This window comes from Cricetulus griseus, chromosome 5 (genome assembly GCF_003668045.3).
Source record: "Cricetulus griseus strain 17A/GY chromosome 5, alternate assembly CriGri-PICRH-1.0, whole genome shotgun sequence".
NCBI lineage: Eukaryota > Metazoa > Chordata > Mammalia > Rodentia > Cricetidae > Cricetulus > Cricetulus griseus.
Genome location: NC_048598.1, coordinates 25,657,233 through 25,680,200, shown reverse-complemented (window position 1 = coordinate 25,680,200; position 22,968 = coordinate 25,657,233). Strand labels below are relative to the sequence as shown.

General features: G+C 46.4%; 1 protein-coding gene and 1 long non-coding RNA gene across 5 annotated transcripts in view; one reads left to right on the top strand and one right to left on the bottom strand.

Moving 5' to 3' along the window:
- Positions 1–7,359: 7,359 nt before the first annotated feature.
- On the bottom strand, positions 7,360–22,323 carry LOC118238845. Of its 3 annotated transcripts, none has more exons than XR_004770124.1 (4): positions 21,442–22,323; positions 11,293–11,805; positions 10,826–10,928; positions 7,360–8,951 (listed from the first exon to the last, which is right to left on the bottom strand). It is a non-coding gene; the product is annotated as an uncharacterized LOC118238845 (long non-coding RNA). The 3 variants fall into 3 exon arrangements; XR_004770123.1 differs by having other exon boundaries at positions 7,360–10,928; positions 11,293–11,411; positions 11,555–11,805; XR_004770125.1 differs by having other exon boundaries at positions 7,360–10,034; positions 11,555–11,805.
- Positions 20,841–22,968, top strand: part of LOC113835883 (protein FAM78B) — an 81,830-nt gene continuing 79,702 nt past the window's right edge. Inside the window, exon 1 of one of the 2 annotated variants that reach the window (XM_035445231.1) lies at positions 20,841–21,349. In XM_035445231.1, coding sequence (XP_035301122.1) covers positions 21,087–21,349 — 263 coding nt within the window. In that variant the 5' untranslated portion in view covers positions 20,841–21,086. The remainder of the gene's footprint in view (positions 21,350–22,968) is intronic. The other variant, XM_027417105.2, reaches the window with a different exon arrangement.

The following is a 22,968-nucleotide window of genomic DNA, read 5'->3' as shown; positions in this document are numbered from 1 at the left end:
AAAAACTGGAAACATACATATACACATATAAGTAGATTTGTTATGTGACCTTGGCTCACAGAGTTACAAAAACTGAGAGGTCTTAAGACCTGTAAGCTGGGATCCAGCAAAGCTGGTGGTATAAAGGCCTGAGAGCCAGAGAACACCGGGCAGAAGACTGATGCTCCTGTTCACGTCTTCAGATGTAAAGCCAGAATCTACCACTTCCTATTCTTTCCTCCGACTCAAGCCCTCAGTGGGTTAGCGAAGACCCTCCCACATTGGGGAGGGTGAACTTCCTCCTCAGCACACCAAAACTTTTTGCTGGTCTCTTCAAGACACACTCACAGAAATAATATTTAACGAGATACCCGGACATCCTGTGAGCCAATCAAGCCGACAATATAAAGTTAACCATCACGATCCCTGCATCTCTCCATGAATGTATGCAAGCATGATCAAGTTCAAACTAATTTTCTGAAAGATGAATCACCACGTGGAATTGAAATAAGCCATCTCAGCTGAGCCAGCTAAGTTTAGCCAGCCCTCGGCCCTCTTTGCAGCTGACCACAGATGTGTGAGATACAAAAAAAATACACCGACTACAACAAGGGAGAGGAATACATCTTCAGTGTGAGAAGACACTGTGAGCTTTATATTATATATTATCACTGGTACTTTTAATTAACTCCAAAGCCTGTTCTTTCAAGAGGCAGAAAGTCAAGACTAGTGATGAATGCCATGCTTGTTCTAGTAAAGTTCTCCCAATGTCACCTGGCTGTTTAGAAAACTGACCCTAAGACAACTTATACACATGCTTTCACCAGTACTAGAAAAAAAAAAAAAACTCAGGAAATATTCACATGGTTAAGCTTTTGTTACATAACAAGCTACCCCAAAACCAAGTAGCTTACAAGGAAACAACTCCACAAAAATACCATCCCCTACGCAATATATATATATATATATATATATATATTATATATATATATTGTGCACAAGTGTGAGACTCTGCAGTATCTGCTGGGCATAACTGGGCTGTTCTGCCCACCTAAGCCATGCTCTGCTAATATCAGCTGGGCTCACCCAGATATCCGTGAGCCCCTGAGGGTCAGCCATGAGTTGGATGATGAAGTAAGTATGACTGAGCCAGTTGCCTCAGCTTGGAGTGTCTCTTCCTCCAATAGACTAGCTGAGCTTGAAAGCTTGATAGCCATGGCAGAGGCTGCAAGAACAGCAAGAGGAAAAAACTGGGTGTTTTCAAGTTACTTGGTCAAAGCAGGTTCAATGGCTATACCAAGAAAAAGTGTGGAAGGCCATTACCAAATTCATGGGTTTGGAGAAGTGAGAACAAATGGGGTCATTACTACAAGCAATCTGCTGCAGTATTCCAGGATCAGTATTCCAGGATCACTGTGAAGGGACCAAGGTGCAAATAGTATGTCCCCAAAGTCATTTCTTCCAGCCTCTGACCTTTAAACCTCCAGCTAACCAACAGTAACAAAGTCTTCACGACAGCAGCACCGGTTAGCCTTTTTTGGCGTGTATTAGAAACCACACTTGAAAAGCATTGCTCTCATGACTGCTTTGGCAGGGCCGTTGGAGGCAGAGTACTAATCCATCTGACTGAAGCATGTTTCCACAGGATGTGAGAAATCTTCATGCAAAGAATGAATTGTGGTGCACAGAGCACCCTGCCTCTCCTTGAACTCCTCTACATGGCAAGGATGTTGTGTAGCATTTTCCCGAGATAGAGCCCTCTGTCTTGGAGGAAAGCTCATTAAGCTGAGGAAGTGAACAACTCACAGGCTGCAAGAAACCCCTGGAACTGACCAGATTTATTAAGCCCCTACCTCCCCAAGCATATATAAACAGTGAGAACTGCTGAGAGACCATCCCAAACAAATGAACTGCCTACAAGACTTTCAGGCAAGCTGACCTGCCTAAAAGAGGGTCAGACCAGCCAGGCTACCTAGAAGGAGCTCAGATAATCTGGGGTCCCTGAAAGGGACAGTCTCCTACCTTTTGAACCGCCTGCAGCTTGTGAATGCATTTCAGGTTTCCAGCTTTCATCAGCTGTCACAAATGGTGGGGTAGACTTTTGGTGATAAAGCTGTCTGAGTCATTTTTGCTCTTATAAGAAACCCTTCAACTATATTTTATTCAATAAACCCAATAAAACTCATTGAATCAGTACAACACCACATTAGACTTTGGTGGCATCCTTACCTTGGTCTGTCCTTGATTCCCCAACTAGGGAGAGTAGATGTTTGTCTACATCTCTACAGGAATAGGGTCACACAACAGAGGATGTGACCAAAGCCCAGCCGAGTACAGTACACTCTCCCGTAAAGGGAGAGGAATACAGGAAGATAGTGAGGTTAAAAAAAAAAAATCAATGCAGCTGCCGTCCAAGTTGCTACCCAGTTTTTCTTCCTTCCTCTTTGCCTTAGTTCTTATATACAAGGGCTTCTCTTTGGGGCTTATTGTTTCTATAAAAACACATTTCATTTAGCGATACCTCAGTCAAGAAAAAAAAAAATGTCTAACAACAGCAGTAACACATTTCAGTGACTTAAGCGCAGACTGTTGGTTTCAGTTGCATCTGCTTCCAAACTTGGATGCTGACGTTCTAACCCTGTAGTTCAGAATAATAACTCAGTGCTGGCGTATGACCCTCCTGCAAATGCAATCAGTTAAGACAGAGTTATACTTCTATGCACACAAGAAGAATAGCATATAGTGATGCAGTCAGAGACTGGGGTGGCCCTACAGAAGCCAGAGAACACCAAGGATTGTCAGCAAACCCCAGAAGACAGAAGAGAGGTATAGATCAGCTGTCGCAGATGTCTACGCTTCGGGAATATAAGATGAGGCTTTCCTGCTTCTTAAGCCATCCACCTGCCCTAGAAAACGAGCACATGTGTGAGTTATCACCTGTGGTATGGTATGGGCTACTGCACACTTACTCCAATTTTTTGCTTTTTACTCTTAAGATTGCTGGCCCCAGTTCCATCTATGAACAGAGGCTGATGTTTGCCTGGGCTCAGCCAGCATGGCCAAAAACCAGTTCAAAACCCAGTCTCCTGACACTAACTATGCACTTTTTTTTTACACGTTATTACTTTGTAGACATTTCTAACAACAACAAAAAAGTTAAGAACAAAGCAAAGACTGGAGCTGCTATTCGAAGGTGCCCCCATCGTATAATAGATTGGTTTCTAAAAGAATTAGTTCTTAATCGATTCCTTATAAACTCAATGGTATTTTAAGCGCTCCCAAGGCATTTCCCATTTAAAAGTGCCCTGTGGGAGCTCCTTTTGTATAGCGAAGGGTATTTTTGCAATGTGAATGATTACCTGCTTCCTTCTAAATTTGTTTGCTTTCTGAGTGTAATTTCCTTTCCTATAAGAGATTTGTGTGTGTGCATGGAAGTAGGCCTGCCTTAAGTTCTGTGCCTCTGCTTTGCCTGGCGGGGGTTGGCAAATGCTTGCCTCTGCCATCCTAGTTAATGATAGAAATGAAGGCCGCCCACAAGTAGCAGTACCTTTTAAATACATGTGGTGTCTGAAATGCCTCTCTCTGTTTCCAGCCATTTGGAACATCCTCAACTTAAAAATCATTGCTCGTGTAGGAAAATGGGGAAAGCATCATTTTGTAGACGCCAGCACTGAGTTATTATTTACTCCCCAACTATTACTGAGCTCTGTGTTAATTACTGTTCCAGATACCTAGGTGTATGTAAAGCAGCAGGTGCTTCCTTTCCTTCTCTGGGTCTGCTTCTGGTGGTCCATGAGGGAAGGGATGGCTATAACTAACAATGTGACTTTAAAAACTGTTTTTAGGGGTAACAGCAATGGTTCCAAGGTTCAGAACACTTGCCTGTTTCCAGTTCTCAGCACATATGACAGTTAATAGATGTCTATAACACCACTTCTAAGGGATCAGATGCCCTCTTCTGGTCTCCTTGGGCCCCAGGCATGCATGTATGCGCACCACCATGTATGTGGTGTGCATACATGCATGCAGACAAAACATCTCTGTACATAATCATCTTTAATAACAGTTAACATTGGGGAGTGAAAGTTACCAATGTTTTCAGGGTTCTCTCTTGTTGTTGCTTTTGTTACTGATTTATTAATTTCGAAAATACCCGTAGAGACCCCAATTTTCAGGTGCTGCTTTTAGTCCTAGGGACACAAAGGTGAAGAGAACTCTGGCCCTATCTCTCACGTGGTCCATCTCCATGGAGAAGATAAATGTATAAACAACAACCCCAGCAACATAGAAGTACAGTATTATAGAAAGGCACTTTGGGAACACAATGCAAAGTGCCACACTTTGCTGGAAATGAAAGAGCGTGTCCCCAGAGTTGGTGGTATTCTCACAAAATCTTGAAGGATGAGTAGGTGTGTGTCAAATGCATGATGTCATACAGGACCTTTTTAAGAAGAGACAGCCATACATTCTATGAGGCAGTGATGCCATCCTGGTGTTTGGAGGCTGGTGGGTGGCAGGACACAGGAAATGAGGCGTTGAGTAGGAAACTAGTTGGAAACATTCGTGGTGTCAAGACCACAATGTAGGTTGGGCATTTGTTTGCTGTGAAGGGTTTCATCTCAGAGGGATGTCTTGGTTACTTTTCTATTATTGTAATAAGACACTACAACCAAAACAACTGGCAGAAGAATTTATTGAGGCTTACAGTCTCAGAGAGTAGATCCATGACTATCACGGCAGGGAGCACGGCAGTAGGCAAGCAAGCATGGAGCTGGAACAGGAGCTGAGAGCTCTACAACCACAAGGCAGAGAGAGAGAGAGAGAGAGAGAGAGAGAGAGAGAGAGAGAGAGAGAGAGAGAGAGAGAGAGAGAACTGGTAATATGGTAATGGCATGGGCTTTAGAAACCTCAAGCCCACCCTCAGTGACACACCTCCTCCAATAAGACCACACTTCCTAATTCTTCCCAAACAGTTTCAACAACAGGGGACCAAATATTTAAGTACACAAAGTCCACAGGGGCCAAGTATTCAAACACATGGACCTTTCTTATTCAAACAGTTACAATAAGGAAAGGACATAATGAAATTTGGTAGCCTTGGAAATAGCCTGAAATCTGTTGGGGTTGAGGACAGGGAGCTGAAACAGAGATAAATACAATGCCAAGACAGCAACTCTGGGGAAGGAGAAAGGGGAAATGATTTACACAATAGCGGTAAAGTAAAGTAAAAACCTACAAGTTGATGACAGAGATAGAAGGGAAAAAAGTTATTGGAAGATCACATATCTCTGGCATCAGCATGCATGCGTCCTTGGCGGGTGGGGAGAAAGGGATGACACGGACAAGGAACAAGCTACTGGGACAGATATCCAGAGACCAGAGAGTTCAGAAATTTCAAAGGAGATGTTTAAGAGTTACATCCCCACTCACTGCTACATGCAGGTTTGGGACCAGCTTGCTCATTCTGACCCAGCTACTCCTCAGAAATCTTTCCTTCAGTCACAGTAGAAATGAGGCCAATTTGCAGCTAACAGCAAGAGGAAGCATCAGCCCTTAACAACCAACAATTGAGAGCTGTGCCTGTCAGGGTCTCAGTTCCACACAGCAGAAAGTCCTTCCTACTTTAGTCAAGGCAGAAAAAAATCATTAGACTATATGATTGGCTCATAAAATCACCCAGAAGGCCAGGCTTAGAAGCATCATGGCCAGGGATGACACTTGGACTACACCGGACCTCTGATGCTGGGCTCTGGAAACCTGAAATTCTGCCTCTGTTGCTCAAAAGTCATGCAGATTGATCAGAAAAGTCATGCTGATGGATCAGAAAATAGTCTCTAGGGTTTATTTCCTCCCTTGCCTGTTTCCCACCAAACTCTCCCATCAACACATGTAATTGGCAGAATTTGAATCTACTCATATGTCCAGAAGGTAAAAACGCATATATCTGACTTTTTCCTTGGGGAAATGAGATTCATCAGTGCAGAAAATAAGTATTGCTTTAGAGGGCCATTGTGAAAGACAAAGCTAGAACTAATAAACCCCTGTTCCTATAATTTGGGAGCTAGGATAAGTGAAAACTTTGTGCTTTGTAGGATAGTTCTCCCCAGATCGGAGAATTCACTGTGGCACGTGAAGCATTTTCAGTTTTGTATAGTACGTTGTTGGTACACGCAGCCAGCATAAGCTCTGTCAATGTGGTCCTCTTGGGGCCATGGCAATTATGAAACTCTCAGCATATGCATTCAGTGAATACTAACTGCATGCCTGTGATGTGCCCTGATCTATATTTGGCCTTAAAGTCAATTGAGCAGAAGTATTGGAGACATCTGTGTCCATATAATTCCATGTCATGTTCACAGAGATGACACCTAGAGTCTGTCATCACTGCCACAATCTGTCATCGTTATAGAAGCAATTACAGTTCGCCATGACACAAAGACCTTCATGGTCACTCAGGGATGTGAGAGCTTCTTGGCAGGTGCAGCAGGACCATCTTGCTATATCTTCCAGTTAGCTACTACAGACTGCCTCAGTAAAAAAGAAGCCACCAAGGAAAAGACATGAGGTCCAAGGAGAAATAGGTCAACATCTTCTGGGGCATTTGGCCAGACTCTTCAAATAAGGATCCCAGGCCTGGGAGAGAGCGTCACTTCCTGACAACCATTTCCATCTTTCCCCCAAGGGCAGTCACCAGGGACACTCAGTGCACTGGACTTTCAGTCCCTGTGCAGCACAGGGAGATTCCTGGCTTTTATTCCCCATCTCCAGAGTCTCTCCATGCCAGAAAGCTCTGAATTATCCTGAAGAAAGAAAGCCATCTTGCTGCAGAATTAAGCATCATCCTAAGAGACACATGTGAGCCATGGTAAATGGCTTCACGCCTCAGTCATAGGTTAAATGTTTTAGGTGCAAAGAGGTTTCCTGGGCTCGGGCCTGTTTCCCTGGAAACATGGGCAGAAGCGATCTTCACAGGAACCAGGCAATCACATTATGACATGGGGCCCATGAGGACTTGGTTTCCTATAATTATGAGTAAGATTTGTATTACAGCTTCCAGTGTAGCTAAGACTCCCCTGTCCAGCTCTAGGCAAGCTTTCAGCATGGCCCAGTGTGCACTTCTGGCATGTAGCAAGCAGAGCTGACTATGTAGAGTTTAGGCACATTGAAGGTATTTTAATGTTCCCTGCCTACTCCAGGCCTCCATAGTTTCATTTCTCACAGCCACAGCATTGTTCTTCTGAATTCAAGACTCTTTTTTAAACGAGGTGTTTTAGCAGTCTCACCCTAAGATATTATATATATATATATATATATATATAATATATATTATGCTTCTACTTTCAACAAGGTAGAATAAGGATGAACCAAATCAGCCCCCTTATGAAACAACAAAACTAAACGCAGTCTACTGAAAAAATACCCTGGTATTATATAATTAAAAAAAAAAGAAGGAACAAAATAGGTGGACACTAAGTAAAATATGTCTCAGATCCAGCCCAGGAAAGTTTATTGAACTCACAACAGAAAAGGACATTTTCCAGGTAAAGGGGATTTACCTGAACTGAAGAGATGGAATTGTGTGGTTAGAAAGCCCAAGGCAGCTAGATTTCATTGAGCAAACTATCAGAGGGAACAAATAGAGTTGGTGTCTAGACTGTTCCTCAAAGGCCTGTATTTATGAAGGGGACATTGAGGCCTCCCTCAGCCTCTTGTGTCCTTTCTCTCCTCTTCCTGGCACCATGAGCTAAGTGGCTTTACTCAATAACTCTCCCCACCAACATGATCTGCCTTGCTCTAGGCCCAAAGTGATGGAATCAAAAGGCAGTGGACTGAAACCCTGAGTGAAAGGGAACCCCCCCCCTCATTGTAAGTGGTTTATCTCAAGTTTGTTGTTGTTGTTGTTGTTGTTGTTGTTGTTGTTGTTATAGTGATAGATTACTGACTAACAGAACTTACCTTCTCAGTGAGAGATCTGTGGAGATGGACAAAGGACTTCTCTTGGATAGGTTAATGAATATGGCTGTTCCATGGTCTCCACAGTGAATTGGTTCCAGGAAACCCCACAAACACGAACATCTGAGGACACTTAAGTCCAGTATGTAAAATGGCGTAGTTCACATGGGTGCAGCCTACACACACACTCTGATGACTTCGTTCATTACTTCATTCATTAGGCTACTTATACACATCACAGCGCAAATGCTGTGTGAATCATGGCCATGTTGAGTTGTTTAGAGAGTAATGAGAGGGGAACAACGGTCACTACAAAATTGAGTATAAACACAGCTTTTTAAGAATATGCTCCACACAAGGATGAGTAAATAAATCGGCAGACATGGAACCGAAGGCTACAGAGGCCACCTGTGCTGATTAGCACCTGTCTGTGAGAAAACTGCCCGAGACAGGAGAAACTAATGGGAACTGCTAACACCACTATCTCACTCAGTAAAAATCACTTTGAAGTCTGGCCCCCAAGAACTTTAGATAACACATTTTCATTTTTACTGTTTTAGTTTACTGTTTACTGTACTGGTGTAAGTCACAGTGCTGCTGGGGGTGCTGGTGCTGATGCTGGTACTGATGTGGCCAGAGGTGGTCCTGTTGGTGCTAGTGATGCTGGTGCTGATGTTGCTGAAGGTGGTCCTGTTGGTCCTGTTGGTGCTCATGTTGCTGGTGGTGTTTCTGGAGGTGGTCCTGATGTTGCTGGTGGTACTGGAGGTGGTGGTGTTGCTGGGGTGGTGGTCCTGGTGGTGCTGGTGCCCGTGGTTCGGGGTTTGAGTTTTTGAGGAAATGTCTCACTAATTCCAGTCAGAGCTCAAGCTCACTACAGTCTGGGCTGAACTTAGAGCATAGTCCAGGCTGGCCCAGAACTAGCTGTCCTCCTTTAGGCCGCTCACCACTGCCAGACTATAGACACATGCTGCCACACCTAATGTGTTTTCATGGCTTGAAGCTGCTAATTTTGTGTTAATCTGTAACAAGCCATAGCATAAAACTAATACCTGGGAAGGACATTTCCAACTTATTCCACGGGGCCAGCACTATCTTAATACCCCACCCAAACAGACCATAATGTTACAGTAAAGAAACCCACAAAACCATTACCAAATTAGCAAGCCTACTCTAACAATATAGAGAAAGGACAAGCCATCACGACTAAGTGCAATTTATCCAAGGAAAGCTATCATGTGTTCAAACCCAAATGCTTTCCTGTGTCCCAAATTCCTCTAATGGGTTTGACATCCAGCAACCATAATGTGTCACCCTTTATCTTTCCCCATTCTGTCCTTAACTCAGGCTTCACCCACAGTAGCTATCTTTTTGTTTCCTAACTTGCAAGCACCTCCACATGTCTTAACAAGCTCAGGCTCTGCCACAGCTGTCTTCTCCCACCCTCTCCTGAAGACCATCTCTTACTGATCCTGGAGCAGATGGCCCTGGGGTTCTCCCTCAGGCCCCTCCTCTCCACCTCCCCTACCTTTCCACCACACTCTGTTAGGGCTTCTACACCAAGACACCACTTTCTATTAACTATTGTTTCTTTTTTAGACTATGAATTCCAACGAGATGAATGTGTTATTCAAGGCATCTTTGAGTCTAAATGCCTAGCACAGTGCCTGGCATATAGTAGACTCTTCATATGTATCTATTGATTTGTATCTATTGAATAGGTGGTACTTCCTAGAGATAAAATCCAGTGTTCTGGGGCCCAGAGAGGGCTAATTAAAAATAAACACTCCTCCATGGAGACTGGAAGGGTTCCAAAAACAAATATACCACCTTTCTACTCAAAATACACCCCACAATTTGCCTGTGTTCATAGGCACGCCATGGCAAAGTATTTATAATATGTCAGACTGTCTGGGACACTAAGGAGTGTGTACAGTTAAGCCCATTTCTCTGGTGAGAAAACTGAGACCCAGGAAAGAAGAAACATATGCCTAAGAATCTGGTGTGGGATGAAGCAGAGCAGCTGGACCCATCTCCAGCTGGCTCATTCACTGGTCCCCCACTCTGTCTGATCCTTCTGGCAGGTGCTGCAGCTCCATGCCTACCTATAGAGAGCAGAAATTAAAAGGGCTTTTGCACTTGCCTTGGGCTCTGTACAATCCATCTCTATTTCTGTTCTCTGCCCTCTGCGTGACTTTCGCAACAATTGAATTGCAGTAAGTCCTCTCGGCCCACAACAACCCCAGTTAACACTTTGGTCCCTAGACTTTCTGGGCATTGCTTTTACTTCCAGGCAAGCAAGCTACCTCTTATTCTCCTCCTTAAATGCTAATTTAAAAAACGAAAATGAGTATTTGAGTTGAAAATTGATTAGGTACAACTAAACGGGCCAACATCCCACTGAGTCTTTCCTGTTTCAAATCCTAGCCACTATCTCATCTCTAGACACAACCCGCCAGCTCTACCACAGTCATGTGTTCCATTTCAGTGATGGTAGGGAGTCATCAATCCTGTCTTGTGTTCCTGAGTGGTCCCTCTGTTCTTGTTTGTTGTGTATCTTACTGTACCAGTTTCCCTCATCCACCCTTTATTCTTTAACATTTCTGGTTTTCTTTTTCTTTTTCTCTTTACCCAACTGCCTCATTGCTTCCATGTTCCTTTTTTGCTTCTATTTCTCACCATGAGAACTGTCTTCAGGTTCTGTTATTCAGGCTCCATCACTCTTTGTCGTCTAGAAAATTATCTGAATTTCCTGCCACTGATTATTCATTTGTTCATTTGTTTGATGTCATATTTTAATTTCTTCCTTTACAGCCATCACTTTAGACCTCTGCCAAATTCCTCAGATTTGCATTTTTCAGACTGGTACTACAGCATCTTCAGAAGAAATGCTTACCTGGTGGGTGGTCCTTGATCTCCAACAACCATGAAGAACAAAGGAACACCTTTGTATATTACAGTGCAAATCAGAAATTTAGTCCTGTTTTAGTCAGGGTTTCCTAAGGGGACAGAAGTGATATAATATAAAACATATCTGAGGAATTGATTAGATTGGCTTACAAGATATGGTCTGGGTAGCCCAACACTGGCTCTCTCAGTCTGGAATGACAAGGAATCAACTGCTCAGTCTATGAGAAGTCCTAATCTGGCATAAAGGCCTAGAATGTTCTTGGAGAGCCTCTAGCTTCAGTTTATTGTAGCAGCCCCCAAAAATTGGTTCTAGTATCGGTAAACAACGAATTCCACAGCAATGGGACAGATGAATTTTCCAGTGAGACTGAGGGTCAGTAGGCAGAAAGCAAAGAGCAAAGCTTCCTTTATTCATGCTTTTCTATCTAGAAAGGAATTAGAAGGAAGACTCACATTTAGGGCAGCCTTCCTGCTTCAGATAACCTGGTCAGGAAAATCCCTCTCAGGAGTGCCTGGCAGCACTCAGATGGGTCCAGGTGACAACCAGGATTAACCATCACTGGCATCAAAGTCTGGAGACACAGCAATGCATTAAGTCCCTTAAAACGGTATGATGTATGGCACTTATAAAGCCTTCCACGCATGTCATGTATATAAAGAAGCCACATAAAGAAATTATCCCAAGGCAGTTGCCAGCAGTAACGAAGGTACTTACTCCAAGAGAATTCTGCTTTTGTGCTGTGTTTTGTACTTCCCCATTTTGTGTGTCTTCCTTCTTGAGGGACAATTGGGTTGGTTCAAGTGCCCAGCGCAAGCCCTCAGAAAACCCATTCATTCCCCTTTGCAAGATTTCTGCTGCTGTTAGGAAACTTCAGTTCTCCAGTCTTCTCTGAATGTGTCTTCATATCACTTCTCAACACTTGAACTCTACTGTCAGTCATAATTGTTCCTTCCTCCATCTTTAGCCTAGAATTGAAATCGATTCAGACATGAACTCAATCTCACTCTTTAAGCCAAAGGGCAGGAGGAAGATAAAGAGAGGTGGGGAAACACTTTTTAGTGTAAGGAAGATTGCTTCAAATTTGGAGAAACAGAGTAGCTCGTGTGTGTGTGTGTGTGTGTGTGTGTGTGTGTGTGTGTGTGTGTGTGTGTGTGTGTGTCTTTGTAAACAAACCTCTAAAAACTGAGCCTCAGGACTTCCCTGCAAGGGGTGGGTTTCCCTATCCATTTTGGGAGAAGCTATGTTTGGATCTTAACTGTCCCTCCAAAGGTCAAAACCTTGAGTCCCTGATTTGTTCCAAGATACACCCCTGCTGTGGCATGCTGCTGTGTCACAAGCCAAAAGCAACAAACTAACCAACCCTGAGTTGAAGTAAGCCTCTTCTTTCTGTAAATTGATGTCGCCAGGTATTTGCTATAGCACCAGAGGGCTGACTAACACAGAGTCCCCATCCATTCTCTGACCTCTCCTTTGTCTTCTCCTTGCTCTGTTCACTTTCCATTCTCTAAATTTGTGTCTATTTCTCCAGCTTAAAGAAACTAAAAGAAATAAAACTGGGTCTTAAATTCTTTGCAATAGCCATCACTGAATGAGGGTAGGTTACCGGTGAGAAAGAAAGCGTTGGGACCCTTAGCAGGTTACCAGGTCGCTATCAAGGCATTTCCCATGACAAAGGCAGGGGGAAATTCAGAGGCAACCACGAAGATAGCTATTTTTAATTATGAATACAAACAGGGAAACTGAGGCTTCCAAAGGAGTTCATGTCACTGCTGACTCTTTGTTAATTGGATACACAAAACCTCTGAGACACAATTTTCCATTACTGATCCCAGTGCTGGGGCTACGGTCCTATTTTAAGACACAATCAATTGTGTTTCGAACATTTTAGGGAAACAGCATGGATTTCTCCATCCAGCTCCACAGGAGGCCTGTGAAATAGAATTGCGATGTGTGACCTGCTCCGGGTTTGTCTCGTGTCAGTACAGGATTCTGAGCGTTGTCCTCACTTTCCTCTGGAAGTGTGAACACTAATGATATGTTGCCTCCACTGTGGATGATACTTATTGAACTGATTCAGAAAAAAATTAGTTTCTATTCCAGCAAATGCAATACTTAATTTAAAGAGAATCACAGGTTTTCTCTTTCTCTGCTGTATTATTTTTTTCCCTATACTACTTTATCATAATGTGATTTGGGTTTTCTCTCTGTTCATAAATCAATAGTTTGCAGCAGTAATAAAATGTAATTGCACACATCTGTGGTAAAGGGTCACAAAGGTTGCTGCCTTTATGTTGTATTTACTTAGCCTAGACTGAGGTCCACATTGGATTTTTTTTTCCCTGACAGAGTCTCATGTTATAGCCTAATCTGTCCTTAAATTTACAACAATCCTCTTGTGCTGTTGTCCCAAGAGCTGGAATTACAGGTGTGAGCCATCACACTCAGTGTTGCATTTTCTAAGAAAACAAGGCCAAGGGTTCCTATGGATCACCTCACCAGTGCCTCCTCTCTATGTGTGGTGTCCCCCAACACTTGTCCTGGGCACAATTTGGGTAGGACAGCCAAGGAGTGTGGGACCTGGGACTCACAAATGAAAACAAATGGACTGTATATGCCAAGTCTGAGGGTAGGGAGAAGGATCCTATGACCAAGGGGAAGTTCAGAGATCTTTTATCCATCAGATGGTGGGAAGAATGTCAAAAGAGAGATGGGGTCACATCTCTAGAAGGTGTAGGATGCTAAGTGGATTGTCAAAGCAAGGTCCCAACTCATTCAATTGTTTAAGAAGTATTTGTGAATGGTTACTATGTGTCCATCATTGTTTTGAAGGTTACGGAAGCAATAGAAAATAAAAAATAGCTCCTACCATTACAGAGCTTCTAAGCTTGCAAGAAAGACAAGCCATAATTAAATAATCAAACCAATGATTAACTGCTCATAGGATGCTGAGGTGAGGAAGAGGCGTAGGAACACCAGGAGCTCACAACAGTGATTCCCAGCTGGGTCTGGGAAATTGAAACGGGAGTGGCATTGGTGGGTTGAGCTATGAGGTTGAGTTAGCTAAGTGAAAGGCCGAGGCTGCATGTCAGCGATTGCAAAGGACACCAAGGAAGAGTGATCCATCAGAAAAGGGAGCCTTTCCAAAGGCCTAGAGAAGGGACAAGGTTTGACTCAGGCAATGACATGGAAGAAGGAAAACGTCCAGATAGAGTAGATGTGACAGAGAATGGTGCCTGGGGAGGCAGAAAGGCAGCAGGAGCCACATCGTGAAGAATCTCATCCTAGTCATGGCGCTCCCGGGTCCCTGGAGCAGCGGGAAATCGTCGAAATGTATTTGTGCATTATTTTTCAAAATACATGATGTAATCTTATTGGACGTTTTCAAAAATCCTTGTCAGTTACAGCATAAAAAAAATAGTTTGGAGGGGACTGGAGATGGCTCAGTTGGTAAAGGGCCTGCTGTGCAATCATGAGCCCTTCAGATCCCCAGGGCCCATGGAAAAAGCTGGGCATATCAGTACATATCGCTAATCTCAGCACTACAGAGACAGGGACACATTCCCTGAGCTTGCTATCCAGCAAGTCTGGCCACCTCAGTGAGTTGTGGGTTCAGTAAGAGATCCTGCGAGAGAAATTGTTACCCACACGTACACAGTATATGCACATGCACACTCATGTACATACAGGCACACGCACACTTGCACACACTCGTAATAGTTTGGAGCACTGGAGAAAGAGAAATTTGGGAAAACCAACTAAGTGGCTCAGAAGAGTCAAGAAAGAAGCCTGCTCCTAGACGTAAGGGTGAGAGGTGGGGATGGAGACTGTGGCCAGGACCAGAGATTCAAATGAACACTGGGTCTTTCAGGTTCTAGGTCAGGTTAAGCCTGAAATTGAGGTTGCCCTGGCATGCTAAGCCTCAGAGGAGTGTGTGGCCTCCTATCTCCTCTGCTAATGAGGAGCAGATACAGAGGTGTCATTGCCAAGCACTGAGCTGGAAAATCCCAAAGCTAGATCTCACTACCTGATCTATGAAGAGCCATCCATTGATGCACACTCCGTCCACAGTTAGTTTGGCTGAAAAGCCTAATGGTGCAGGAAGAAGGGTGGAATAACAAGGGTGGGGAATGTGAATACCCCAGGGGAATTTAAAGAAGGCAGCTACCTTCTACTGACGTTGTCTACAAACCGGGGTCTATTTGCAGTGGTAATCCCACCAGGGTCGCATCTGTGTAAACAGTTTGTAGTTTACCCCTTGAAGTTTGGGAAAGAAAAAAACAAAATGAAGGGGCTGTTGTTGTGAGGCCTCTTCTCTGACATTCTACAGGCAGGGTTTGGGGGTTTTCCACGTGCCCCCACCTCACATCGCCCAACACACTCAGTCAAGCAATCTTCACCTGGGGCAGGATGGGAACAGGAAGTCAAAGGACAAGGTTTACCCAAAATGGAGAAAAGGGCTCTTGCAGTAAAGGTGGGCTGTCTGCTGGAGCTGAAAGCTAGCGTGGGTGGGAAGCAAAGAGACAGAAGGCTAGAGAGGCAGGTTGGGTTCTCAATGCCCTATGAGCGGATCCCAGTCAACCTGTGACTGTCTGTCCCTGACAGAAGTCTGACGTGCTAGAAAAGCAAGGGGAAAAGGAGAAGGATGAATCTAGGTTGGTTTAGAGGTTCCTAATGAGGAGACACTGGGAACTTCAGCCAGAAACAGTTGTCAGAGGAGACGTTGGCTGGCTGGAAGAGAATATCAATTCATTGATACAGCAGGAATGTCAGAACTCTCAAAGAAACACATGGTGGGTGGATTGGAACACTTGCCTTGAATTGAGAAGAAACATCTGGCTGGAGGGACAAGCACAGAAGACACCTGTGACAAAAACAGTCAAATCCAGTATCTCAAGTGACAGCCCTGAGAGACTCTGGGGAGAAGCCCTAAGGAAATGGTCAGAATCTGGAGGAAACCAACAGAGGGTGAGAGACTGGGCTTAGAGGAAGGAAATAATGTTGCTGGACTGATAAGAACCAAGAAAGAGGTTTCAAGTGTGTCATAAACAGGACCTTTGGCAGCACAGGGAGAAGCCAGAGCACGTCTCCACGAGCTTTACAGAGACTAGTATAACACGTAGCTGTCAGGCTATCTGAGCCGCCTTGTCTGTATTCCGGGCTAAGTGACTTAGTAAAGCCAGAGTCTGTGCTTGTGGCACAGTCCATGCTGAGATTCTTACCCTGCCTGGAAGAAAATTTGGTCACTCTGGCCCTAAAGTCATAGCCCACAAAATAATAAACCTAAATGGAACTGTGCGCTTCTGTACGCTTGGAACTTGAGGCCTCTTGCTTGTCTTCAGGCCATCTCAGCCAGATTGGAATCCACCTCTATTTATAACCGTTTCAGAGGCAATTCCTCAATTTTTGGTAGTCTGCTCTTTGGTATCTGGAAAATCCTGCTAAGATCCATGAGAAGATAGGCCTTTGTGACCCATAATTTCTAAAAGGCATGCTTGACAATGAGTAATGACTCAATCGATAGTAAAAATAAAGTCAGAGATCTCACTCTTGTGAAAAGTAAGACCACAGGGGCACGGCAGCTGAAGAACCCAGGCTGGAATCCCTCAGAACATGCTGGAGGGCCCCATCGAGGGAACTGAGGGCCTCTGTCCTACCCAGTAACATCAAATGCTTGGAGAACAAAGGAGCATTTGTGTGCTACAGCCAGAGAATAAGCTCCAATGGAGTTACACATAAGGAATGGTTGTTGTCAAGCTCTTGTCATTGGAGTTTTCCCAATTTTTGGGTACCCAGAACTGGTAATCTTTCAGACAATGTACAGTGCTTGAAGATAAAGGGTATCAAATAATGTCAGGCAAACATACTGGAAACCCATTGAGAAAGAATCAGGATCCAAATGCATCCTTACTGTAGGTAATAGGACAATTTGAAGGGTTTGTCAGGGAGGCATGGGAAATAAGGTTTCATCATATTTCCAAGAATAGATTTATTTTGCAAACACTTGTTGAATACTAGATACTGAACCGAGTGACAGAGTATGGTGGCTCGCTCTCCTGAAGATGCAACAGCCTACTTCAGATCGTTGTGAGCAAACACTGTGAACAGTGTGGTGGCAACTAGCAAAGGCAGGTGTGTGGTGCTGCACGAGGTAAAGGAGACTCATATGAAAAGGTGGAAGGAGAAACCTAAGAGGGCCTAGGTGTAACTCTGGAGCAGGGCACTTGTCTAGAATTCGGCAGTCCTAGGGTAGACCCCCAACACCAGAAAAAGGGGAGAGAGAAACGGAGAAGAGCCTCACAGAGATGTTGAACTTGGGAGCCCTTCATCTGCACTCCAAGAGCAGGCGCACTGGCATTTGACAACCAGCATCTGGGAAGGCTAACAGTCCCCAATGAATGACCTGAAAGGTCCACATCATGAAGCAGTTTGCTGAGACGAAAATTCGAATGAGCTTCCTGGAGGCTAGAGAGTCCTTGCCAGCCCGTATCCAGTGTGTGGACCACATTCAACACCTGGCGTTTGTGTCCCCATATAGTGTAGCTCTACTCTTCTATTGACATTTACACAGTAAGTCTCACACTGATTCATTTTTTTTGTACTCAAGTAATGATGGAATTGATAAGGTAATGTGCAATGTAATGAAATAAGTTTATTTTTAATGGCAAGTCTTATTTAAATACCTTTAGAAATTATCATAATCCCATATTTGTAGAATCATTAATATTCTGAAAGGACTCCTTACATTTTATGGCTACAGCTTACTGCATTTTATGGTTGAAATTATGCCATGATGGCATTCATGATTCTGGAGACTCACCAAGGTCATGTGTGAATGCTTCAAGAGAGCCATGGATCAAAGTCTGTAGATGATATATTTTATTGACACTCTGCTAGATACAACAAAGTCTTACGTTGAATTTTGAAAATAAAAATATTCTCCCTTACAAAATTTTTCTACAAATTGAAGACAGCTAACTCGCCCTTCGCATTTAAGTCAGCTTGGCTTGTACTTCCAGAAGACAATGGAGATATTTATACACACAACCACAGACTGACAAATTATTCAAATGAGGAAGATAACCTGATTCTCCAGCTGCACGTTTTTTTTTTTCAGTCTATTTCCTAGAAGATAATAACCACTAAAACTCAAACTCTGCCCCTCTCCCCCAAACAGGCTCTTGAGGACCTCCAGCTTAACACGATCTCACTCATAACCCCAACATACTCCTACTTTTGGTCTTCTGATCACACGGGTTCTACCACCAAAGCTAGAAAACCCAATAGGTGGCCCAGACCTTCCTCTGACACTAATCAACCACTGAGTAAATCAAATTTAACTCTTAGTGAGTCTCAGACACAGCCAGGCCTCTGGAGCCCCATAGCTCTACCCTAGTTCAAGGCCTACTCATCTGTCACCACAGATCCTGAAGTCTTGCCTATTTCTAGTCTCCATGTTTATAGAGTCATCACCACCCCACCCCAAATCGTGAACTTGCTTTCATCAGCTTCCTCTGAAGATCAACTACTGTATCAACTACTGGTTTGGGGTCAGAGATTTGAAGCCCACTGTCCACACATAACATTGAAAAACACTTTGACCACCAGCAGTTTTTCTCCCAGTGTAACCCAGTTCTCTCTCATCTCTGTGCATCTTGCTTTTGACACACTCCTCTCCTCACCCTCACACTATTCTCTTCTTGGCCGGCCTCCATAAGTCCTTCGGGATCTAATTCAATGTCTTTGTTTAGGTAGAGCCATCTATAAATCTGTCTGGCTTCCCATGGCTCTGGGTAAATGTTCCTATTAAAGTGGTATCACAGATGACTGTAACAACTTGTAGCCAGATTTACCTTGTCAAGTGGATCATGAGCTTTTGTTCAACTCTGAATCTCCAGTACCCAGAACAATACTTGGCTCCTGCCAAGCCACCAGGAAGCATTTGCTGAATAAAAGGACCTGCAATTGAGGTCTGCAGCTACATCACAAAATGATCCATATCAGCAAAGAAGAAAATTACTTTTCTGATAACTCTAAAGTGAACCGGTGTCAGAAAAAGTAAGACAAGGATGAAGGCTGTTTTTAGATATCCAGCAATTTTTTAAATTCCTCATCACATCTGTCCTAACTAAAGACTAACCCCAGCGGGCTCCTGTGGCCTGTTAAAAGAGTTCACTTGAGTACCAGACCCAGCAAATGCTCAATAATCCAGAGGGGGTGGGGAGGGAAGGAGGGAGGGAAGGAGAGAGAGAGGCAAGGAGGAAGGGAGGGAGGGAGGGAGGGAGGGAGGGAGGGAGGGAGGGAGAGAGAGAGAGAGAGAGAGAGAGAGAGAGAGAGAGAGAGAGAGAGAGAGCTAAAAGAAGCTGCTGGCTCTAAATGACATGAGAAGATGCACCGTAAAAAAATTATCTGCTAAATATTCTTCCTCTTTGACACTGAGATCACAGTAACACACACATGGCAGATACACTGAATGTTATGTACTGCACATCTATGGGGGCAGTTTCCATCAGCAGAACTGTAGATAAGCTGCTCTTCCATCTTCCGACACAACTGTTGGGAAGCGACTATGTGCTGGTCACTATGCAACTTCCAGAGAGGCAAAGACAAGAAAGGACCTCTGAAATTCCCAGATTTCTGTGGCGTGGAAGGTTTACCACAAATTGGGGTTTGACTTTGTATGACCAAGTAGTTATTCTTTAATCCTCCCCTGTTCCATAACGCCCTGAACTTTCCCTTGTACATAGCAGGCCTTAGGTAACGTGGGGAAGGTAGCTAAGCATTCTAATCTAGCTAAATGATCAATGATCATGCTAAGCCCAACCTGTCTCAGGATGCGAGACATTGAAAAGGCAGTGTTTCCCAAGGAGCTTCAATGCCCCGGTGTGTGTTGTACTGATGAAAGAGTATATTCGGGGGGTGTGGAGGGGTTGGATGAAAGCAGGCCACGAGTAAGCTGAGCTTGTGCTTGGACTCTCACTGGCATTCTGGTGATTCTGTGTCAGCCTCCAGCGGGATTTCTCAGGTACCCACTCTCAATACAGTGGTGCAAAGAAAAGCTTCTGGTAGACTCTAGTAACTAGAGGAAAAGGCAGGGGAAAAGGTAAATCCATTCAGTGCCACTGCTGGAACCCACACTTCAGCCTCCCTCCGGATAGGATACCAGAGGAGGTCACGCCAACTCTAAGAAACTCTCTCACAAATAAATGTCAGATAGAGCTGGTTCTCCAGCCCCACGGCTGCCTCCAGGAGTCCCTAACCCGCTGTGGTTCCCACCGGTCTCTGAGCAGCGCCGCGCCCTCTCGGCCCCACCCAACACAGAGGGTCCGGTGTCTGCACCCCACTATCACCGGCGGGCGCCACCTATCGGGGTGCGGACCCCGCCCAGCCCCACGTGCAGGGCCCCGCCCGGGAGCTAGCGGCCCTTTAAACACCCCCACCCTTGCACACTACCCCCCCCCACCCACCCGGACGGCAGCCGAAGAGGGACAAACTCATGGCGTACAGCCAGTCTCTTCCGCGGAGCGCGTCCCCCGCAGCCCTGGCCCGCTGGCTTCTCCACCCAGGGCTACGACCCCCTGGCGGTCCCCCCACGCCCCCCGAGGCCGGGGGCAGGAGTGTGGGCGCTGTCCGACCCCGGGGAGGGGCGGGAGGGAGCGCGATCTCCGCCGCCTGCCTCCGCCTGCCGCTCGGGCCGCCCGCTCGCCCGCCGCTGGGTGCGCTGCACGCGGGGGGCAGCCGCGGTGCAGAGGTTCATGCAGCGCGGCGGCGGCGGCGGCTGCTGCTGCTGCCGCCGCGGAAACAGACAGACCGGGCGCAGCCGCCGCCACCCTCCCGCAGCTCCATGCCGCCGCCACCGTCGCCTCCTCTCCGGCGAAGGGCGGGGGGCTCCGGCCCGGGGTGGGCAGCACTCCTCGCGGCGCCGCTCCCCTCCCTGCCCTCCGCCGGGGCGCGGGAGCCGGCGAGAGCGCCCGCCGCCTCCTAGGAGCGCACGCTCCGCGCGCCCTTGCTAGAGCGAGGAGGCGGGCGTGGGCGGGCGTCGGGGCAGCCGCGACCCAGCGCGCGGAAAGGGGAGGGGGCTTCCCCGGAGGATGCCCCGCGGCGGTGGCTCCTGGTTCTTAGGCGCTCGCTGAGCTGGACCGGCAACGGGAGGCGCGTCGCCATGCCGGCGTGACGGGCGCCCGCGGCTGCCCGCGCCGGCCCCCGCGCTGCCCCACGCCGGCGCTCCGCGTCGGCGCCGGGCGGCAGGATGGGCTGTATCCAAAGCATCACCTGCAAGGCGCGGATCCGGCGCGAGAACATCGTGGTGTACGATGTGTGCGCCACCATCGACCAGTGCCCCACGCGCATCGAGGAGACCTCGCCCATCGTCCTGCGCTACAAGACCCCTTACTTCAAAGCCTCGGCCCGCGTGGTCATGCCCCCCATCCCCCGCCACGAGACCTGGGTGGTGGGCTGGATCCAGGCGTGCAACCAGATGGAGTTCTTCAACACCTACAGCGACCTGGGCATGTAAGCGACCGGCCACGCCACGCGGCGCGGGAGCGGGGTCCTGGCCCTTCTCTCCCCTGTCCATTCCGGTCCCCCTCCCCAGCCCCTCTTACCGTTGTCCCCCATCTCTCTCCGAACCTTCCTCCCGCCTCCCCACCCACCTCCCTCCTCCCTGCGCTTTTGTTTCAGTGACAGGGCGGGTGACGGGAGGCTCCTCGCGAAGGCATTTTCTCGTGCTTTGCTTCTGACTTCCTCAGAAAGGCGAGGAGAATAGTGAGGGGCAGAAAGAACGCGACTGGTGGGGGGGGGGCGAGAGGCTCGAGAGGCAAAGGTGGGGTGGTTGGTGAGAGTCATGGGAGTTTTGGGGGGCGCAGTCTGTGCTTGTGGGTCTCCCCGGGAAGAGTTTGGGGAGAGGAGTGGAGTGCCGGGGGCGCATGGTCTGTGTCGTGCGTCCTTTGGAGAAAACCGAGCCGGCTTAGAAGAGAAGGTGCAGGGCGTCCGAGTGGGAGTTAGAGGTTCTGCCATCACCCCCCCCCCCCCAGGCCAGTGAGCATAGCGGCATCTCCGTCTGGAACCTTCAGCAGGGCAGAGCGCCTCTGTGGCGGTGCGCCCCAAGGACCAGTTCTGGGGCGGTGGGAAGCTGGAAGGCACAGGATGCTCCCGGGTCAAGCGGAACTGATGGCCTTGTGCTAGCAGCCGGCTGGTGCGGCACGAGATGTTTCTTAGGCTCAAGGAAAGGATGAGTCCCTTCAACTGTCTGGGGTCTTTACTTTTCAAAACTTTCCTAATTGCGGCGCTGGAAGTGATTCCCTGGCGCCCACCGTCGAATCCAGTCAGCTGGCTGGGAGCTCTCCAACTTCCTTCAGCAGCGCCCTTTGGTGCGCGCTGAGGGTTTGGCAGCTGCGGTGCACCTAGATCGCCAGGGCTCCTCCGCCACCAGGGGCGGACATCCTGCTCTGGAACCGCAGGCTTTGGGAGGTCGTGTTCTGGACTTTTTTTTTTTTTTTTTTTTTTTTTTCTTACTAAATTTTCATCTGCCCTCCTGTCCCTTTTCAGAACTAGACTCCTCCGTGCTCTTGGCGACTATATATGGCTAGGAGATTTGGGGCCTGCATTCTACCTACTATTACAGTGTCGGTCTAGAACACCCTAATTAGCTTGTGGCCTTTAGGGAAACCCCTTTTTCTGGAAATTCAACCTCATTTCATTTCTTAGTCTAAAATTGTGGCGCTCCCAAGATTTACCTATTTAAAATGGATATGGGATGGGGGAGTTCTAGTTTTAAAAGGTCAAATCATCTTTTTAGCAGCAGTTTTGGGCTTTTTCTTGCACTCTCGGAGCATGTAAGTTAACACTAGTCATAAGTGCTAAAAGGAATTTTGACAGATCGTTTTGTTTCCTTTTCCTCCCAGAGTTTGCACTTTGCTCTTTAAGCATAAAAGCTCAGTAGAGAAAGCTGGTTGGTGGTGAAAAGAAATGTGAGCCCTGCTTTGCAATATGCCCGAGCACACTGTGTTCTTGGCTTTCTGGAAATGGGAGAAGTGGGGGACATATTATTTTGGGTGAATCATGCCATCTAAAAAGACACAACCTGAAAAGAGTGATTATATCTTTACACGTGTGTTTTAGAACTGTTTGTT